Source organism: Camelus dromedarius, chromosome 1 (genome assembly GCF_036321535.1).
Source record: "Camelus dromedarius isolate mCamDro1 chromosome 1, mCamDro1.pat, whole genome shotgun sequence".
Classification (NCBI taxonomy): domain Eukaryota; kingdom Metazoa; phylum Chordata; class Mammalia; order Artiodactyla; family Camelidae; genus Camelus; species Camelus dromedarius.
The window spans coordinates 14,291,827-14,314,915 of NC_087436.1; the positions used below are offsets into that span (position 1 = coordinate 14,291,827).

A 23,089-nucleotide genomic window follows, 5' to 3' on the forward strand; every position below is an offset into this window, starting at 1 on the left:
TTAAAATACACACCCTTAATCAGATGCACAACACTTTCATTTGTAAGCAGAACTAGAGTTTTATTAATGAATTCTCTTTCACTCAGGGAGGGGAGGAGAAATCTTAAAACAGCAGTGATTCCCAAAGTTCACATTGTAACCACCGACAATCTGTCAGGATTCCCCAAGTATTCTATAACTTACATGAACTCTCTTCTCTCTAGTTTCCTTACACTACATTCTCCCAGTTTCCCCCCTATCTACATTTTAAAAAATGGCTTGGTGTTCTTTATTGGTTCTAGCTTCTCTACAAGAGCAAAGTCCGAAGTCTTCCTTCCCTTCTTCCCTTGGTGACCCAACTGACTTTGTCTCCCTCTCTAGTCATATCGGCCCTGAAATGCATTCTTCCAACAATAGGCAGAGACAAATTTCTAAATGCAAATCTGATGAGACATTTCATTTTTTATGACATTTAGCGGCCCTCCATTGCCTTCTAGGTAAAGTCCAAACTCCTCCACATATTTTTGAGGTTTTGCAGGATCTCATCCCTATTTCTCCAGTCTCCTTTCTCACACATCTGCCCACACATTCTCCACTCCAACAATAGTGAATTTTCAACGCTATGGTCTTGCCACAGGTGGGAACATTCTCTGCCCTTCCTCATCTGGCTAGCTCATCCTTCCGATTCAGTGTGGAGAGAAACTCCTCAGGGAATCATTCCATACTCCTCCCACCTGCTCCCAGACCACCCTGTACCTGGCCCAGCATACCGCTTCTCACATGGTATTAACACTGTCTATACGCTCTTCTGCTGCAGACTGGAAGCTCCCTAAGACCATCTAACCTGCTCCTCTCTGGCAGACCTAGCATCTAGCCGATATAATATGAATACTAAGTTTTCTCAATTTCAACACCTTATCTCATTTTTCAAAATGGATAAAACCTCCCAAAGCATTTACCTCATATACTTTTTAAAGAAACAAACTGAAAGTATTGTTAAATGTTCTATGAATTTTGGTAGTTTAAAAAACCCCTTTGTTGTTTTAAGTTAGCTGCTTCTAAGGAATATCTGCCAGAAGCAAAGCTGTTGTTCGAGCAGATCTCCACATTCCCAGTTTGACTGTAAACATATTGCAACATCCTTAACCTCCTCGCGGTGGCCTCTCTGCCACTCTACAATTATCCTGAGTCAAAGCTGATTATTCTCCCACATTCTGTTTATCAAGTGGGTAGAGGGAGGGTCAGCAATTTCTCAGCTCTCCACTTCTAAACTACCCATTCTCAAACTTGAGTTTGGGTAAGAACCACCTGAGAAATCTACTGAACAGGCAGATTCTTCTCAGCTGCCTGTTGTAACTTTCAGTAAGCTGGGGCATGGAGCCCAGGAGACAATTTCTAACAAGTAAGCGAGGTGATTCTGATGCAGGTGTCCTCTGTCCTCTGTGTACACCTGGAGGAACTCTGCAGTTCAGAACTGCTTTTGGTCCTGCAATGCTGACTCCCAACCCCATTTCTTTGCAGGCCACCCCACAGCACTGCCCTCTTCCCCACCTTAACACCGTCATCTGCCTTCTTTCCAGTCAGTACCAAATTACTGAGGGTGCTGTATCCAGGTCTTCTGCTCTGTCCCCATCTCTTATCATGACCCTCGGTGTTCCCAACCCTTTGCCTGCCATTGGGTCCACCTCAGGGATTGATTCTAGGTTCAGTTTACAGTTCCTTCGAGTAGTATATAAGGTGTCTAAGCTGAGATTTCATGGCTCATCAAAGACACAGACTACTAATGGCACAGTATGTAGTATGCTGTTTTATTTTTTTTTAAATACAAATAGCAAAATACTTAAACTAAAACAAGAGCTATTGCATGAGCCTGCCTACCTATGCTGATGCAGATTGATGGGTTATAGTAAAACAATGTGTAAAGACGTATGATTTTTCCCCCCTCAGTATACTCGTAGGAAGCCTTAATTTGGTAGTTTGATTCAGATTTGATCGTTTGTATTTGGACAAGGGGCCAAAAAATGTGAGGGCAGATAAAAGATATATTCAAGTAACACAGTACATCCCAACCTACAAGTTAGTCTCAGATTTCATTAACTTCTTCATCTCTAATGCCTTTCACCTTTCTTGCCCAATTCTACTTAAGCAACTGGAATTCCCATGGCCACTCTTTGGACCTTATCATTGCTCAGAAAGTAATACTTTTAGAAAAATTTTAATTCTAGTGATTCACTTTAAGATCACAATCTCCTTCCATATCTGTAACTTCACTTGATGAAGATAGCAAACCTCCTGACTTATTCTCTGTTTTATGTTCTATTTTCTTTATCAACACACATACACACACACACAATCTCAAACTCAATCTCATTTCTCTCTCTCTCCCCCCACCTCCCTCTCATTCATTCAACAAACATTTAATACCTTACAGTATCGTTACCTTCTGGCAGTTTACTGCCTACTCTTTTGGCCTCACTCCAACTCCTGCATTCAGACTAAGGTCTAGATTCTAACTAGTACTGAAGTTTGATAAGAATGAAATCATGTACAAACTTGCATCAAGGAAATGCTGAATTCACTCAAAGACTATCGCTGTGGAAATACTAGTATGTAACTACACCCAAAAAAATTTCTCCTAGATATAAAAAAAAACTTATCCATGATTGCATTTGTTTATAAATAAAGGCACAATCTACAAATTATAATTAAGATACATATGGCTTCAGTCTTTCATTAGAATCATATTTATTCACAATTTCAACAGGAATCCCAATCCAGAGTTAATTTAATAGATGTATATATAATACACATATTTTAGAACTTAATTTGTGGTAATAGTACTAAGAATATATTCTATACTTGGAAAGTAATTACTAAAATGAATCAGATTTTGCACGGATTAAACAACCCTCGAAAAACATTTGCCATACCTTTAAAAGGGTCCAAGACATACATTTGGTAAAAACTGGCCATAAGAAAAAGTTCCCATGAAATCAATGCTGCCACTGTCTGAACTACTAAATTTTTCAGATATGAATAATGCAGAAACATTACACTGTTATCACCATACAGTATGTGGAAAAACCATGATCACGTGGTATCCAAATTCTAGGGCAGGATGACTGAAGTAGAAAATGTCAAATTTAAATCCTTACATTGAAATCCATTCTTTCACTGAACAGCTCTACTGTAAACCATAAACTGTACAGTGTGCACACACTCTCTGCCTTCAATGTGATTCTAATCTCTCGGGAAAAGCAGATAAATAAATGGACAGTTACATCATTAAGGTGAGAGAAAGAAACATGTCCCACACAATGTTCTTACAATTTCTATTCTTATATTCTTTCCCAAGTCTTCCTTAGACTGCTAAAGTAGGTTATTCAGACTGATGAGTACAGGGGAATTGAGAAACTATTTAGTTTAACAAAATCATTAAAGAATAAAAGAAAAATAACAACAAAAATGTCCAAAACAAGAAAACTTCCAACAACCAACAAATACAACAAAGATGACTGTGATGCATGTTGGGAAATTAAGAACAAAAGATGTATCAAGTCTCAGAGTACAGTATCTCTTCCCTGTCTTCCTCAGCACTCTGGAAACCTTGTTTCTAGTCCTGATTCTAACATCTATTCACTCATTCAACAAACATTTAATGAAGGCCCCAATTATCTATTCTGTGCCAGCACTGCTGCCAAGCCCCGCAGATGAGGTAACGAATGAGCACTCTTGCCCGCACTGTGCTTACCATGAAAGCCTTTGGTACTGTTAGTTAACATGGGTAATTTTATCACAACCTCAGGGGCCCTTACCTCAGGTGTAAAATAAAGTAGTGAGACTCACAGACCTTTAAGGTACTCCTACTGAACTAAAATCCTGTCACTTAACTCAAAACTTGTAGACCAGGAGTATTTAAGACACAGGGAACCTAAGGATCCACAGACAGAGTTTAAGGGATCCTAAACTCATTCAAACTGGACACAAGATTTGGTAGTTTTGTGTATATATGCCTTTTCATAGAGAAAAGGTACATAGGTGGAAAAACCTAAATTGTGAATTTTAGCTTTGGGACTTCCACAGGGAAAGTTCTATTTTAGCTGTATCTATTACGATGATTTCTCTAAATCTGCCAAATATAACTTAATTCACAAGAAGCTTCAACCATATGGAGCTAATACGTGCTTCTTCATTTTAACTCATGGCATACATCGCACATTTCTAATCTAGTATTTTGACCAGCACTATAACAGAATAAACTATAAATAATATGCAGTTTACAAGTAAAAGTATTCTTTAGAGGTTAAACTTTACTACACTTCAAAAAATAATAATTATTTTTTATTTAGAAGCAAAAATATTTTTGCTGTAAAAACTGCAGTAAGTATTACTATCCTATCCTCTCAACATACAGTTGTTGCCCCTTATCTTAATAAAAAGAATAACAAACCTTGAAACATTAATATATGTTAAGCTGCTGTCAGGGAATTTCCAGGACAAGTTCTCCCATTACATTCTCTATTTCAATGTGAATGTTGACTTAGAAACTACCCAGGGCCTCTCCTAGTAGGACAGATTTAGAAGGGAAATCAAAAGAAAAATGAAACATCAGCAATGAGACAGAAACAAGAACACACTCACTCACTCACAATTTCACTGCCTGGGCCATAGTGACACCAACTGGCCAGACAAGTAATGACAACTTAATTAGGCACCATCTTAATTTATATAAGACTACTGTTTTAAAGTGTATTCTGCAGTATGCATTAAATAAAAGTCATTATATGATTTTAAACATCAAATATGTATAAAAGGAAGATGTATGTTAATAAAATACCTCAGAAAACTCTGGTTATGGTCTAGTTTTGTATGAGACCTCTCTACTAGTCTATAAAATACAATCTAATGCTAAGCAATATATTATTCACACTTTTTTCCCTATGAACTTTTATCTATAGTAAAATAGAAACATGGATTTCAGGTTAAATACAATTTCCCTTTCATTGCTAAGGAAAATAAAGGAGCATGCCAAAAATATAAGTAAGTACATGACTAATAGATCTTGCGTGTAATTTATTCAACAGTCAAAAGATGCTTTTGAAATCTTGTTTTCATTCATGGTAAAAGAAAACACATAGCCTTTCTTTTAAAAAAAAGAATATTAAATATGTAAGAGGCTCATGATGCATATATTTTTCATAAGAGCAGATATAAACAGAAACAATTTTTATGATGTTGAATTTCTTTAGGGAGATTAAGTGGGGTGTACTGGTTGAAGTGGATTATTGTTTCTAAGGAAACTTGCCCATTGGTAAAGTTCACATCCAATGAGAGGGGACCTCCAGGACAACCCCTTCTTTTTCCCTTCTCTACCTTCCCATAGAAAATGAAAAAACATTAAAAGGTAATCTCCAAAAAGAGAATCAGATATTAAACAAGAAGTAAACTTACAAAGCTACAAGTTAACTGGCTTTGCATAAGCAAAAAAAAACTCATACAGATATATTATGATTTAATTCACTTTACTCTAGTAAGACTTCATTCTAAAGTTAAAATTTGCAAGGATAAAGGAAAACTTTTTTCAGTGCTACTCAAAGGCAAATAAAGGTTCTTAACAAAAGACTCATAATAGATTTAAGGTATAAGGCAATCCTGAAGAACAAAGCTGGAGGAATTAACTACCAGGTATCAAGGCTGAAGCTAGTATCTGTTCCAGACTTAATTACTCTAATAAGTAAGTAGGTAAGATAATTTGGTATTATTGCAAGGACAGACAAAAAGACAAAGAAATAAAACACAGAGCCCAGTAGTAGACCCACATGTATATGATCACCTGATTAACAGCAAAGGGCCCCTGTGGAGAGTCTTTTCAATAAATGATGAATATCAGATGATATTCATATGGGAAAATAAATAAACCTTGACCCCTACATCACGCCATACACAAAATTCAAGATGAATCTCCACGTGAGAATCAAAACAGTAAAATTTCTTAGAAGAAAACAGAGTATCTTCATGATACTGGAATAGGCCAATTTTCTTAGAAGGGTCACAAAAATTATAAACACTGAAAAATCAGATTTCAATAAAATTAACTTTTGCTATCTAAAGATACCATTAATAGAAAACATCTGCAATACACACAAACAAATGACTTGTACCTCAAATATATAAAGAATTCCTACAAATGAATTAGAAAAGGGCATACACTCAAAAGAAAAATGGACAAAGGACTTGAAAATGCACTTCATAAAAGATAATATCCAAGTGGTCAGTAAGAATATGAAAATATGCTCAACATCATTAATCATCAGGGAGATGCATATTAAAACCACAAGGAGACACCATTATGATGCTATTAGAATGGTTAAAATTAAAAAGTATCACAATATCAAAAATTGGTAATGATGTGGAACAACCACAACATTCATTCACTGCTGACAGGACTGTCAACTGGTTCAATCACTCTAGCAAACTAGTTGACAGTATCTACCAAGGCCAAAAGTCATGTACTGTGACCTGGCAATTCCACTCCAGGGTATATACCCAACATAAACAGGTGATTGTGTGCACCAGACCTGGACAAGCATGGTCACAGCAGCTTTATTAACAACAGCCATGAACGGGAAACCACCTAGGTATCCGTCAATTGAAGAATGGATACACAGATTGTGGTGTATTAACACAACAGAAAACGATGTTACAACAGAAAAGAATTAAATACTGCCAAAGTAACAATACGAATAAATTTCACAGACATGATGTTGAATGAAAGCCAGTCAGAAAAGAGTACATACTGTATGATTCCATTTACATCCAGTCCAGGAAGAGTCAAAAGCAATCAATGGTGTCAGAATTATGGCAATAGCGATGACACTGGAAGGGAGGGAGGCGTACTGCCTAGAAGAGGGCAAGATGGAGCCAGGTAACGTCCTGGAAAAGTTCTACATCTTGATATAGGTGGTGTTTCCATCGAGCTTTACACTTAACATTTGTGCTTTTTGCTATGTAAAAGTATAAGCTATAGATCAAAAAATAAACAACAACAAGAAAAATGATAGGTTTAAGATGGCAGGTGAATCTCCAAAACAATGCAGCATTTTGTATGCAATGCATTTTTGTTAGACAAAGGTTTCCTTAGACTGTCTATTAAATCCCTGATGGCAGGTATTTTTGTCATTTTTTGTTCACTAGGATATCTCCAGTGCCTGGTACACAGCAGATCTCAAAAAATATTTGCGGAATAAATTTGCAAAAAGGAGCTGTTATCAAAAATGAGATGAAGCAATCATTAATTAAAATCCTGGTACAATGAGTTATTTGAATTAATAGAAGTTTATAAAGTAACTGGTAGAGTCTAATGATGGTAACTTGAGTTTCTTTGATATGCAAGTGTACCTTAGTGTTTCCAAATATCAGAAAACTAAAACCTGCTATGAAAATTTCCTTTGTGTGCTCAGAATTTAAGTCTCCTTCTTCTGTCAGTCACTCTGTACTGGTCCATGGGTGCTTAGAAATCAAGTTAAAACACTTGCAATTAAAACAAACACATCCCAAGCTTGAAAATACATTTGTTTCTTCCAAAGGACTACTGAGGCAAAAATAAGTGAAACTCAGTGTAATTTTCTAAAATCAATTAAAATGATCTATCTAAAACAGTGGTTCTCAACCAGAGGCAAGTTTTTCCCTTCCCGCGGGGACACATTTGGCAATGTCTGAAGACAATGCTGCTTGTCACAACTGGAGGGTACGGTACTTCTGGCATCTACTAGGAAGGGGCCAGGCATTCTGCTAACCATCCTACACACATATGCCAACACACCACAGAGGAGTCTGTCTGGCCCAAAATGTCGGTAACACTGAGACTGAGAAATCCTGATCTAAACTATCACCTTCTGTTACACTAAAACACAGAATTTTATTCTTAAATATATGAAGTAAAACGACTCCTATTTAAACTGTAAAATGAATTCAAGTATCTTTCAACCATCGCTTTTTCAAAAATATGAAAACTATCGTTTTAAAGTTATTTACAGTTGTACACATGTATCAAATGTCATTAAAAGGGATGTTTGATGCAAATGTCTCCAGAAATAACCTATCATTTCTAGGACTGTGTTAGGCATATTACTTATTTTAATCCCATTTAAAATTAATATCCCCCACGAAAAGAAATAAGGTGCTCATTTATAGAGATTACGAAAAAAAACTAGAAGAGATTAAATAAATATCAGGGTTACACTGTTAGAAATGGCATAGATGAACCCACATTATTTCCAAATCCATGGTACTCCCACTAAAATACATTATATTTCAATTTCAAATGAGAGGCAGATCAAAATTAAACACACTCCAAGTTTCATTTTCCACTGAGTCAAGTATGTCACTTTAGAAAGTGAACAGCAAAGTCAGGAGAAGCCTACTTAGGAATTATGTATTAAGGACACACAGAAAAGAGATCAGACAATGCCAATTTTTTACAGGATAGTCTAGAGTTAATATTTTTTCTTATCACAAATAGAATGAAATAAAGTTTTTAATAAAGTTATATACTAAAATCATCAGACACACCCTTGTTCTGGTCATATAAGAAAATCACTGACAGTAACATCAAAGTCTAAATGCTTTACTAGTCTAGAGCTTTATCTTGAAAAATCACGAGCATGACACACCTCGTCATCCCTACATAGTAACATGAGATTCTTGGCATTTCAGCCAATGTAAGAAAATACTCCTATATTAAATTCTATTTCTTTCATCTCAATATTTAAGGAGCGTATCATGATTCTCTGTATTAAGAGAGAGAAAAGTGTTCTTACCCTATTAAAGCCATGTTCATGAGAGTCATCAACTTCTCCATTGCTAGTCACTGGAATTTCTGCTGCTGAATTTTTTGGAGATTCTTGAGCCATGGTAGACTCCTAAAAAAAAGGAGGTAAGAAACAGTTATAAATAACACCAAATCATAGAAGGCAAATATTCAAAAGACTATATTCATATTTATAGCACTTAAAAGCCACTTTTATAGCCCCTTTTTAAATAATTATAACATACCTATCCTTATATAATAATCATCATACTGAAATAATACAAAATACAACTGGCTTTTAAAATTGCATTCAACTTAGATTTCTTGATCTTGCTGTAGATACCAGGGGGTAATATCCTTACCTTATAAATGGTGCAAATGACACAGAAATCAAAAATGCAAATAATGTCTGAGTATTATTAAAAACAGTTTTGACCTTGTAGATTGCCAGAAAGATTCTTGGACCTACAGACCACACTTTAAAAAACAAAATTTAACCAGTATTTAGTGAAACTTGTTATGTGCAAGGGATTCTATTAGATTCTATAGAATATAAAAAACAAATAATGTGTGTCACTGATCTGGCGGAAGGTACCACTGATTCAGTTTGGGAGGCTGACTGTACTCTTCAGTAAGTATCTGCCTCTCTTTCTTTAGGATCCTCTAAAACCAAATTCTTTGGAATGGTTACAGATTGTATAAATCCTAGGGTCTTCCTGGGCTAGATTTCTATTTCTTGGCAATTGTAGAAATGTTCTGCTTCTCACAGAATCTCATATATACAACACTTCTACTTCTTATACAAACTTCTTTTTCTTTACCACGACAAATTTTATACATAATAAAGTTTCTATTTTCTGACACAAAAATGAATAGACCATCTCTATATCTTTGTATTCCCAGGGCAACAGAATGAAGATCTAAGTAAATAAATAAATACTTTTCCTTTTAGTAAAGTCAGGGCCTTTAAGGACAGAGACAGCCCGAGCCATCTCTTTATCATTGGAAATTAGCCCAGGGTTTGGCAAACAAGAATTTCTCAATGAATGTCTACTGACTGGAAAGGATATGAGCTAAAACAAAAGTCCGATCTGTAGTTACGAAGGTGTTAAAATGACCATTATACATTTGTGCTCCACATTCACTCTCTCCCTTGTCCCACCCATGGAGCATGTGATAACACATTCATTTCTTCTCATGGGTATCATTGCAGTAAAACAAACCAAGGGGAAATATCTGAAACAGCCAAAAAAAAAGTGAATTATCAAGTACCTCAAAAATCAGTGTACTTGAATTATTTGGAAACAGTTTTGAGAAAAGACTAAAATGTCAAATTGAAATCCTAATTGGTTAAGCCAATGAAAAAAGAACTTTCAGAATAATGCAAAATTCTGCTATTATTACTTACAACATTTCCCAGAAAATTTACTTATTTCCTTGTATTCCTCAATATCTTATTTAAAAAGTCGTAGTTCAGAGTTCCTCTTACCACAAGCCTGAAACTAGTGAGGAAATTAATACAGTTAACATTCCATGTAAACCTTGAAAACTAAAAAAAGAAAAAATTTCAGACAGAAGACTTAAAAAATTCAAGAAAGGAAAACAAAAACTCCTCTGCTTTAGTCTGGATTCTGGGGAAAGAGTCTCTGAAATGAAGTTTGCATGCAGAAAACTTTCTGTGGAGTTAGTTCTCCACTAAAATGAGTGGAGACAATACTTCAAGGACACAGAGACTTTGAGACACAGAATAAAACTGCCGAGCGGTGTCGAACAGAGCAGGCGAATGGAGTACCATTCTAAACAACTGCTTATCTATCGGTTCCACTAATCGGATCGTGTATCACTCTGAGCTAATGAATATCAAAGTAACGCCACAGCATCCAAGACTATCCCATTACCTGATTTATTTTGTGCAGAATAATGACATTCCAAGAAGAAATAAAACTGTAAAGAGGTTGAAAATTGAAAATAAGAAAAGCAATTGTTTTTTGAAAACAATTCCAATTATATTGGAAAAACAGATTAATGATGAACATATACACTGTTAATGCATTACACTACAGTGAAGTGTGAATTTGGGCCCGCAGGAAACACACCTGATCCACAGTGGGCAATCAATGTGTTAATCAGAGGTGATATTTAAGATGTATCTTATAGGATGACAGATGGGAACAGTTGAGGGATTCTAAATAGAAGGAAAAAAAGCACAGCAGAAAAAGAGTCTAGTATATTCTAGAAGCTGCAAGTAAAGCGACTTGGCTAGAACGGTGATTATTCATTCATATATTCATCGTTCAACTAATTTATTGAACTCTCTAATGCACAAGGCGTAATTTCAGACACACAGGATAGAGCAGTGAACAAAACAGACAAAACTCCCTACCCTCACAGAACTTACATCTTAGCTGGGGAAAACAAACTGATAAATACACACATCATACAGTTGTGAGTGCTAATGGGCACATGTATCTACACGTGTTCATAAATGTGCTGTTTTAAAGAGAGTGATCAGAGAAAACCTCTGAAGAGATACAGTATTTTTGTGAGACCTGAATAAAGTGAGGGAGTGAGCCATAAAGATACCTGGGAGTACAGCATTCCAGGCAGAGGGAATAGTAAATACAAAGATGAGGAGATGGGAACATGCTCAGCTTTTCGAGGAATGCCAAGACGACCATGCAGCTTGAGAGAAGAGCCAGAGGAAAACAGAAGAAAATGTCAGAGAGGCAGCCAGTGGCAAGAACATGTGTGAAATGAGCAATACAAGCAAATTTCCATCTCCTTGGATTTTAGCCTAAAACTAAGTCCTACCCATACTGCGCACCCAGTAGTTGTGACAGCACACAGGAGAAAACTAGTCTTTTTGAGTTGGAGAAGAGTTAGGCTAATAAAATTAATGGGAATGACACTCTCATCACTTCTATTCAACACAGTACTGGAAATCTAGCCATAGCAGTCAGAAAAGAAAAAGAAATAAAAGGGATCCAAATTGGAATGGAAGAGGTAAAAATGTCACTATATGCAGATGACATGATACTATATATGGAAAATCCTAAAGACTCCACACAAAAACTACTAGAGCTGATAAATGAATTCAGCAAAACAGCAGGTTACAAGATTAACATACAGAATTCAGTTGCATTTCTTAACACTAACAATGAAATATCACAAAAGGAAAGTAAAAAAGAAAAAAAAAACTTTAAAAACTGCATCAAGAAACCAAATACTTAAGAATAAACCTGACTAAGGAGGTGAAAGACTTATACACTGAGAATGTAAAACATCGATAAAGGAAATTAAAGATGATTTAAAGAAATGAAAAGCTATCCCATGCTCTTGGACTAAAAGATTTAATATTGTTAAAATGGCCATACTACCCAAAGCAATCTACCAATTTAACGTGATCCCTATCAAATTACCCATGACATTTTTCACATAAAGAGAACAAATAATCCTAAAATTTACATGGACTCACAAAAGACTCAGAATTGCCAAAGCAATACTGAAGAAAAAGAATGAAGCTGGAGGCATAACCCACCAAGAATTCAGACAGTACTACAAAGTTACAGCAATTAAAACAGTATGGTATAGCACAAAAACACACATATGGATCAACGGATCAGAAAAGAGAGCTTAGAAATGAACCCACAGATTTATGGTCAATCTTCGACAAAGAAGGCAAGAATATGCAATGGAGAAAATACAGTTTCTTCAGCATGTGATGTCGGGAAAGCTGAACAGCCATGTATAAATTAATAAAGTTAGAACATTCCCTCACACTACCACAAAAATAAACCCAAAATGGCTTAAAGACTTAAACATGAGACAGGACATCACAAATCTCCTAGAAGAGAACACAGGCAAAATATTCTGACATAAGTTGTAGCAACATTTTCCTAGGCCAGTCTACAAAGGCAATAGAAATAAAAGCAAAAATAAACAAATGGCACCTAATTAAACATAGGCTTTTGCACAGCAAAGGAAACCATAAACAAAACAAAAAGACAACCTACGGACTGGGAGAAAATATTTGCAAATGACAAGGGTTTAACTTTCAGAATATACAAACAGCTCATACAACTCAGTATCAAAAAACCAAACAATCCAATCACAAAATGGGCAGAAGATCTAAACAGACATTTCTCCACAGAAGACATACAGATGGCCAACAGGCACATGAAAAGATGCACAGTATTGCTAATTATCAGAGAAATACAAATCAAAACTACAATAAAGTATCACCTCATACTGGTCAGAATGTCCATCATTAAAATGTCCACCATAAATGCTGGAGAGGGTATGGAGAAAAAGGAACACTCCTACACTGTTAGTGGGAATGTAAATTGGTGTAGCCACTATGGAAAACAGTATAGAGATTCCTTAAAAAACTAAAAATAGACTTACCATATGACCCAGTAACCCCACTCCTGGACATGTATCTCCAATTAGAAAAGATACATGCACTGTCAATGTTTACAGCAACACTATTTACAATAGCCAAGACATGGAAGCAACCTGAATGTCCACTGACAGATGACTGGATAAAGAAGATGTGATAAACACACACACACAATGGAATACTACTCAGCCATAAAAAGAACAAAATAATGCCATTTGCAGCAACATAGATGGACCTAGAGATTATCATACTAAGTGAAGTAAGTCAGAGAAAAATAAATATCATGATATCACTTATATGTGGAATCTAAAAAAAAGACACAAATGAACTTATTTATAAAACAGAAACAGACTCACAGATACAGAAAACAAACTATGGTTACCAAAGGAGAAAGGGTGGGGCAGCAAGGGATAAACTGGGAGTTTGGAATTAGCAGATACAAACTAGTATATACAGAATAGATGAACAATAAGGCCCTACTGTATAGCACAGGGAACTATATTCAATATCTTATAATAACCTATAATGAAAAAAATATGAAAAAGACCGTGTATATATATGTGTGTAACTGAATCACTACGCTGTATCCTAGAAACTAACACAACATTGTAAACCAATTATACTTCAATTAAAAAAAAAGAAAAAAAGAAGAAGCAATAAAGGGAATGGAGGAATCCTAACAAGGAAAGATCCAGAAAGAGGATCCTCACACTCTTTTTACTCTTATCTAACCCCTAAATGCACCTGCACAGAACAGACTCCACTGAATGCAGCTAATGACAAAAGATCTGAATTGAGACCAGAGCTGCCATCCAACAAACAATATCTCTAATGTAAGTCCAGCCAAGAAAATTATCAGCCAAAACAAAGGAAGCAATATTCTTTCGAGAAAAATAACAGAATCTAAGACTTCCACATCTCAAGTTCAAAATGCAATCTAAAATTACCAGACATATGATGAACCAAGAAGATAAAACATATTTCCAAGGGAAAAGAAAATCCATCTAATCTGAGATGAACCAGAGATTGGAAGAAACAGATATGGATTTTAAAAACACCTTCAATTAAGTAAAGCAAAATATTTTTAATGAATCAAATCTCAGTGAAAAAATAGAAAATCTCAGCACAGAAAAAGAAACAGTAAAAATGAGGCAAATGGACTCTAGAACTGAAAACTATAATTTTTCAAAGAAAAAAAATCACTGGATGGACTTAGCCAGAAAAAGATAACAGGGTAAAAAGTAAAACTAAATTAAATCAATATAAATTATCCAAGCTAAAGAACAAAGAGAAAAGAACACTGAAGAAAAAGAGCTTCAGAGACCTATAAGCCAATATTAACTATTCCAATTTATGTGTAATTAAAATACCAGAAGAAGGAGAGAGAAAAATTGTACAGAAAATGTATTTTAAGAATTAATGGCCAAACTTTTCCCAAACTTGATGAAGGACAAAAATTTATAGATTTAAGATGCTTAATGAACATGATGCAGAATAAACACCAAATCCATGCCAAGGGACATCACACAGTCAAATTATTTAAAACCGAAGATAAAGAGCTAACTTCTAGAGCAGCAAGAGAAAAACAATATATTACTATCAGGAAACGACAATCCAACTAATGGCTGATTTCTTATCAGATACTATAAAGGCCAGAAGAGAGTGGAACATTGCAGAAAAAAGAAGAAAACCATCTACCCAGCATTCCATATCCAGTGAAAATACCTTTGAAGAACTAGAAAAGAATATTAAGGGTATTTTCAGATAAAACTAAAAGAACTCATCACCAGCAGACCTGTACCCCAAGAAATGCTAAAGGAAGTTCTTCAGGCTGAAAGGAAATAAAACCAGATAGGAACATGGATATTCAGAAAAGAATGAGAAGGAAATAAAATATTAACTACTTGGGTAAATGCAAAAGACCACTCTTTTTCTTTTTGCCTCTTCCTCAGTTTCTTTATAAACCACACAACTGCTTGAAGCAAATGTTATAACATCATTTCTGTGGTTTATAATGTATCTAAATGTAATATATATAAAATACCTATATCAAAGAACAAGGTGGGAGGGTAAGGATATATGGCCTTAAAAGGTTGCTAAATTTTTGTCTTAAGTGCAGCAGTGTGTTAGTAATTGTCAGTGAAACATGAAGTTTAAGATATATACTATAACTGTTACAGCAACCACTAAAAGTATAATGCAAAGTAAAGCTAAAAAATTATCAGGAAAATGAATATGGCATTCTTTAACATATTCAAATAATAAGAAGGCAGTAAAAGAAGAGGAGAAGGAAAACATAGAAAAGTAAAAAACAAAGAAACTAAAGGGGTGGATACAAAATCAACCATATCAATAACTGCATTAAATACTATTGGAGTAAGCATTTCAGTTAAAAGGCAGAGACAGTCAGAATGTATTTTTTTTAATGACCATACTATATGCCATATAAGTGAGATGCACTTTAATAACAAAGATATAAATAGACTGAAAATAAATGGATTAAGAAAGGTAAACTATGCAAAGAGCAGCTGTAAGAACGTCGGCATGGCTTTATTAATACCTGATGAAAGTTTTTAATAAACTATTACCAGAGATAATTACCAGGGACGTTTCATAATGATAAAATGATCAATTCATCAGGAATATGTAACAATCATAAATGTGTATGTTGGTCCCAATAACAGAGCTTCAAAACAAATGAAACAAACACTTACAGAATTAAAAGGAGAAATAGAGAAGTCCACATTCATACTTGGAGACTTTGCCACAAAGCTCAGTGCAATTGAAAGAACAACTAGACAAAGAAAACTGGCAGAGACACAGAAGTTCTGAACCCTATCAGCCACTTTCGTCTGATATTTACAGAACAATAAACTTAATAATGGCAGAATACACATTACTTTCATATGAACATGACATGTTTAGCAAAACAGATCATATCATGGGCTCAACAAAACTCAATAAATTTTAAAAAATGCAACCACAGAGTATGTTATCTGACCACAGTGGAATTTAATTACAATTAATCACAAGAAGATATGCAGAACCTCCTCTCACCCCATTTAGAAACTGAACAACACATCTAAATAATTAATGGAAAAAAGAAAAAAATCACTAGGAAGAAAATATTTTGAACTGAATGATAATGAAAATACAATGTATCGATATTTGTGGGATGCACCCAAAATGCTTAGAAAAGAAACTTATAACTTTAAATGCTTGTATTCAAATAGAAGAAAGATCTTAGAGAAGCAAAATGGCGGAGTAGAAGGATGCTTGTAGCTCACCCTCTCCCACAAATACACACCAAAACTCACATCTATGGACATACTCAGCCAACCAAGAGCACCTGCCAAACTCCGACAGAACATCGCCCTCTTCAAAACACAAAGATGCCAAAAATCTGGTAGGAGAAAAGGAAAAAAGAAAGAAGAAAAAGCAAAACAGTGCAGGACCAATCCTGCAGGGAGGGAGCGGCAAAGGAGGACTGGCGCGCGTTCACTGGGTCTCCCCTCTCCAATGGAGAGGCCAGCGGGACGGAGGGGGAGGCTTCGAGGCTCAGATCTGCCTCGAGCACCCCTTGACCGACAGAACTGAGTTAAATGGGCACAAAGGGTCCCCACAACACCCAGCCCAAGATGTGAGCTGACAGCTGGGGGCCAGGACAGGCTGCCCAAGTTGGGCAGAGGACTGGGGCAGCTGCACTGAGGCAGCCCTGGGCAACTGCAGGGTGCTGCGCACCATGGCTGGGAGGGGATATGGAGCAGAACCACCTCGGTCCCCTATAAACTGCGAAAAAAGCAAAGCAACATGGCTGCTGTGCCCTGGGGGAAGGGGCGCCATAGCCTTTGTCTCCTCAGACCTGCGCCGCCATGACTGGCGCTTCTTGAGAGAAGAGAGGTGGGGCGCAGCCACAGCCGCCATCTCCTCCTATGCGCAGTGCCCAGGCAGGGGAGGGGCCAAGACCTGAATCCACACCCAGGGGCTCCGCAACCTCCTAGGCAGGACTGAGACTTGTTTACAGCCTGAGGCAGATAGGATCTTTCTGCGCTGGCACCTCAGAGAACTCACACCACCAAGACAAACAAGGTGCTGAGATTCGGTAAGGAGCAGGAGCAGGGCTGTTTCGCGGTCTTCCCCGAGGCCTCCTCAGAGCACCGACCCCGAGGAACATAGCACCTGACCACGATGCTGGGAGGGGACGAGATCTGCCCACCTGCCTCGCCAGAGCTTAGCATCTGACTGCAGCATCGGGAGGGGGAGTGACCCACCCGCCCACCAGGTAAGAGCTCAGCACCTGACCCAGTGTTGGGAGGGGGCACGATCTGCTAGCCGACAGCCACTGGGAGCAGCACAGACGAGGGCGCCAACAGAGGGCCTCTGGAAACAGCAAGCTGAGTTCGCAAAACAGGGTGAAGACACAAAGACCTCTTGAAAAAATCATTAAGAGCACACCGTCTCCAGAACTAGATAACTGATACTCCTTAAGTCGTAGTGCCAGAGAGATATGAGCAATAAGAAGCAGAGGAACCACTCCCAATTAAAAGATCAAGAGAAATCCCCTAACAGCACAATCAAGGAAATAGACATTGATGGCCTACTAGATCAAGATTTCAAAAAAGGAGTAATCAAAGTACTGAAGGAACTAAAAGAGTTTTGAGATATAAAATATGTCAAAAATGAAACAGAAGCTATAAAGAAGAACCAAGTAGAATTAGTAAACTCATTTGCTGAGATGAGAGCTGACCTAAAAGCTATACAAAGCAGACTAGATAATGCAGAGGAACGAATAAGTGACCTAGAAGACAGGACAACAGAAAGCACCTAATCAGAACAGCTGAGAGAAAAACAAATGAAAAACAATGAAAACAATATAAGGGACCTATGGGATAATATAAAGCGTGCCAATCTATGCATAATAGGGGTTCCAGAAAGGGAAGAAAGAACAAAGGGGATTGAAAAGGTATTGGAAGAAATCATGAATGAAAACTTCCCAAACCTAAAGGAATCAGAAATCCACTACAGGAGGCTCAGAGGGTCCCAAACAGGAAGAACTCAAATACACCCACACTAAGACATATCATAATCAAGATGGCCAGAGTCAAGGATAAAGAAATGATTCCAAAGGCAGCAAGAGAAAAGCAAAGAATGAGTTACAAGGGAACCCCAATAAGGTTTTCAGCTGATTTTTCTACACAAACACTACAGGCCAGAAGGGAGTGGCAAGATATATTCAAAGTCCTGAATGAAAAAAAGATGCAGCCTAGGATACTCTATCCAGCAAGGCTATCCTTTAGAATAGAAGGAGAGACAAAAAAACTTCACAGACAAGCAAAAACTAAAAGAGTTTAGCAACACTAAACCCATGCTAAAAGAAATATTGACAGGTCTACTCTAAGTAGAAAAGCAGCAGGATGCTACAAAAATGAGAAACTCATAACTGGAAAGGAGATAACTGCCATGAATTACAAAAAGAATAAAGACAAAATTGTAAAAGAAGACATCTAAATCATTAAGAGTGAGAGAGGGAAGCAAGGAAAGCCACTGTTGAAAACAGTATGGAGATTCCTCAAAAGACTAGGAATAGACTTACCATATGACCCAGGAATCCCGCTCCTGGGCATATATCCAGAAGGAACCCTACTGCAAAAAGACACCTGCACCCCAATGTTCACAGCAGCACTATTTACAATATTCAAGACATGGAAACAGCCTATATGTCCATCAACAGATGACTGAATAAAGAAGCTGTGGTATATTTATACGATGGAATACTATTCAACCACAAAAACCGACAACATAACACCATTTGCCGCAACATGAATGTTCCTGCAGAATGTCATTCTAAGTGAAGTAAGCCAGAAAGAGAAAGAAAAATACCATATGAGATTGCTTATATGAGGCATCTAGAAAAAAAAAAACAAAAAAACAAACAAAAAAACAAATACAAAACAGAAACAGACTCATAGACATAGAATACAAACTTGTGGTTGCCAAGCGGGCAGGGGGTGGTAAGGGACAGACTGGGATTTTAAAATGAAGAATAGATAAACAAGATTATACTGTAGAGCACAGGGAAATATATACAAGATCTTGTGGTAGCTCATAGCGAAAAAAAAAAATGTGACAATGAATATATATATGTTCATGTATAACTGAAAAATTGTGCTCTACATTAGAATTTGACACAACATTGTAAAACGACTATTATTCAATAAAAAAAGTAAAAAAAAAAAAAAAAGATCTTAAACCGACAATCTAAGATTGCACCCTAAGAAAACAGAAAACAAGCAAATTAATCAGCTGAGAGCCTTATGGGGGTTCCCTTGTAACTTACTCTTTGCTTTTCTCTTGCTGCCTTTAGAATCATTTCTTTATCCTTGACTCTGGCCATCTTGATTATGATATGTCTTGGTGTGGGTCTATTTGGGTTCTTCCTGTTTGGGACCCTCTGAGCTTCCTGTACTTGGATATCTGATTCCTTCTTTAAGTTTGGGAAGTTTTCAGTCATGATTTCTTCAAAAACCTTTTCAATCCCCTTTGATCTTTCTTCTCCTTCTGGGACCCCTATTATGCGAAGATTGGGACGCTTTATATTATCCCATAGATCCCTTATGCTATTTTCATTATTTTTTATTTGCTTCTCTTGTAGTTCTTCTGAATGGGTGCTTTCTATTGCCCTGTCTTCTAGATCACTAATTCGTTCCTCTGCATTATCTAGTCGGCTTTGCACAGCTATTCGATCATTCCTCATCTCTGTCAATGAGTTTACCCATTCTATTTGGCTCTTCTTTATAGCTTCAATTTCATTTTTGACATATTTTATATCTCTAAACACTATCTCTTTTAATTCCTTCAGCAATTCGATCACTCCTTTTTTGAAATCTTGGTCTAGTACGCTATCGATGTCTATTTTGTTGATCTTTCTTTCAGGGGATTTCTCTTGTTCTTTTAATTGGGAAAGGTTTTTATGCTTCTTCATCTTGCTCATACCTCTTTGGCACTGTGGTTTATGGAGTATCAGTTGTTTATTTTGGTCCTTAAGGATTTTATCTATCTGATGCCTATTTAGGAATAGAACTTAGGAAAAAAAAAGAAAAAAAATAAGAGAGAGAGAGAAAGAATTTTAAAAGAAGGGAGAAAGAGGGTTTGAAAACAGTGTATAATGAATAATAGAAGAGTGAGTTGAAGCAGAATATTAATCGGGTTGAGACGTCCTTTTGAAACCTTTACAAAAAAAGGGGGGGGAGATGAATAGATGTATTTGAAAACTGTGTCTAATCAATAGCAGGACATCAAAACCCAAGAGAAATAGAAATGAATTAAGAAGTAAAGATTAAGAGAGTAATAGAAAATAGAACAGGTAAAAACAGATTTAAAAAAAAGGGGGGGGGGTTGTTGGTGTTCTCCTGGAGTCTGTGTGCTTTTAATGTGAAGTCTTTCTGTCTTCGTCCTGTTTTGGAAGCTCAGCTTGCTGTTTTCAGAGGCCCTCCGTTGGCGCCCTCTTCTGTGCTGCTCCCAGCACCTGTCGGCAAGCAGATCGCGCCTCCTCCTAACACTGGGTCAGGTGCAGCTCTCTGCTGTGGGCGGGCGGGTCGCTGCCCCTCCGGATGCCGCAGTCAGATGTTGCAGACTGGCCGGGTAGGAGGGCGGGTCGTGCCCCCTCTCAGCACCTCGGTCAGGGGCTGTGTTCCTGCCCGAAAGGCGGGGTGCTGCTCTCACTCTACCTGCGCCGCCGCCGTAGCTCCGCTGCTCTGTGCGGCTGCATGCTCCGCCCTGGTCGGTGCTCCGCCCTGGTGGCGCTCCGCGGGTGCGCTCGGGGAAGACCGAGGGACAGCCCTGTCCCTGCTCCGAGTCAAAACCCAGCTCCTTGTTTGTCTTTGTGGAGCAAGTTCTCTGAGGGACCAGGACGGAAGGATCCTATCTGCCCCGGGCTGCAGGCCAGTCTCAGTCTGGCCTTTGAGGATGCTAAGCCCTTCGGTGTGGATGCAGGTTTCGCCCCCGCCCCCGCCTGAGTGCTCACCGCCGAGGATATGGCGGCTGTGCCTGAGCCCCGCCTCTCTTCCCCCGAAAACTTTCCGCGGGTTTTCAGAGATGGGGGTGTGCACCCTTCCCCCGAGAGCACATCAACCTTGCTGTTTTATGGAGGGCCCAGGTTGTTCTGCCCTGTGCACCCACAGCCATGGCACGCAGCCCCTTGCATTCCCCCGGGGCTGCCTCCGTGCAGCCACTTCTGTCCTCCACCTGGCTTGTGCAGCCTGGCCCTGCCCGCGGCTGCCGGCCCGCGTCTCAGGCTGGGTGTCGGGGGGACGCTCTGTGCCCGTTTAACTTAGTTCTGTTAGTCAAGGGCTGCTCTGTACAGATCCGAGCCTCGGAGGCTCCCCCTCCGTCCCGCTGGCCTCTCAGTTGGAGAGGGGAGACCCAGCGAGCGAGCGCCAGTCCTCCTTTGCCGCTCCCTCCCCGCGGGACCTGTCCCGCGCTGCTTTGCCTTTTGTTTTTTCTTTTTTCCTTTTCTCCTACCAGATTTTTGGCGTCTTTATCTTTTGAAGAGGGCGATGTTCTGTCGGAGTTCCACAGGTGCTCTGGTTGGCTGAGTGGGTCTGTAGATGTGGGTCTTGGTGTATTTGTGGGAGAGCGTGACCTGCGAGCGTCCTTCTACTCCGCCATCTTCTCCCGGGTGTCGAAAACAAGCAAATTAAACTAAAAGTAAGCTATAGGAAGGAAATAATAATAAAGACCAAAGATTACAGAAATAGCAGAAAAACTGGCCTGCATATTTCAAAAAGGTTAAGCTCATAAAAAAACAAAAGTAGATGAATTACTGCAGCATAAAAGGACAAGATAAATGACAGCTAAACACAATGCACAATATGGCCTAGATCACAAAGTAGGAAAAAACTAGCTGTAAAGGTTATTACTGGAACAACTGGATTAAATAACAGTATTGTACCAATTTCCTAAATACATTTTGTAATTCTGATAAATGTGCTGAGGTTATATAAGACAAAGTCCTTGTTCTTAGGTATAAAAGGACCTGATGTCTGCAAATCACTCTCAAATGGTTCAAAAAAGAAGAAACTATACATAGAGAGAAAATGTTAAAGTAAATGGGACAGAACAATGATTGGTGAATCTGGGTAAAGAGATTAAGTTGTCTGTATGAAACTTTATAAAAATTTAAAGTTTTAAAAATAAAAACACCAAGGAGGCTAGAAAAGTATGCAGGAGATTATTATGATGAATAATCTTTATAAATGCCAGCCCCAAAGCGTGAACTTCCCCTGAAAGGGATAGAGAGAAAGAAGTCGAAGAATCTGACCAATTAATTTTTTCAGAAAACAGTCTGGTAGGAGGTTAGACTGAAGGGAAGGAAGGAAAGACGAGAAGTAGAAAAACTATTTAGGAGGCTATTTTACAGTCCAAGTAAGGAAAAATAAAGATCTAAATTAAAGTTGTGGAAATGGAAGAAGGTAGATTCAAGAGTTATTTAGGAGGTAGAAGTGTGAGACTTGACAGTGACTGGGTTGTGCAGGATTAAAACTGAGGAGGCATGCAGGCTGATGACCTACGTCCCTTACCTGCCTTCTGCCCAATTTGTGTTTGGGCAACTAGAAAGATGAACATGACTCTTGCCAAAGTGGGAAAAGTGGGAGATTTATTTGGTGGGAAAAGGTCAGAGGACAAGTTCACGGACATTCTGAATTTGAGAATGTTTGTAGGGTATCCATGTCCACCAGTACATTAGTAATTTCAAAAATGCAGGTGTAGAGCTCCAAGCTGAAGACATAAATCTAGGAGTTATCATTGTAGGGATGCAATGGCATGAAAGATAAGAGAGGAAAAGCTGAAGAGAAGCATTCAGTGGAATATTAAAAGGCAGAGAATATTGCAAAAAAGATTCA

The 23,089-nt window shown here is 37.9% G+C and overlaps 1 protein-coding gene across 5 annotated transcripts in view; it reads right to left on the reverse strand.

The window, feature by feature from the left end:
* The window catches only part of ARFIP1 (ADP ribosylation factor interacting protein 1), a 110,722-nt gene that overhangs the window by 61,726 nt on the left and 25,907 nt on the right, over positions 1-23,089 (reverse strand). For 2 of the 5 annotated variants that reach the window (XM_010992519.3, XM_031464610.2), the window contains exon 2: positions 8,799-8,900. In XM_010992519.3, coding sequence (XP_010990821.1) covers positions 8,799-8,891 — 93 coding nt within the window. In that variant the 5' untranslated portion in view covers positions 8,892-8,900. Of the gene's footprint in view, positions 1-8,798; positions 8,901-19,524; positions 19,653-21,707; positions 21,899-23,089 lie in introns of those variants that run through there. The other 3 variants (XM_031464618.2, XM_064489435.1, XM_064489470.1) reach the window with 3 other exon arrangements.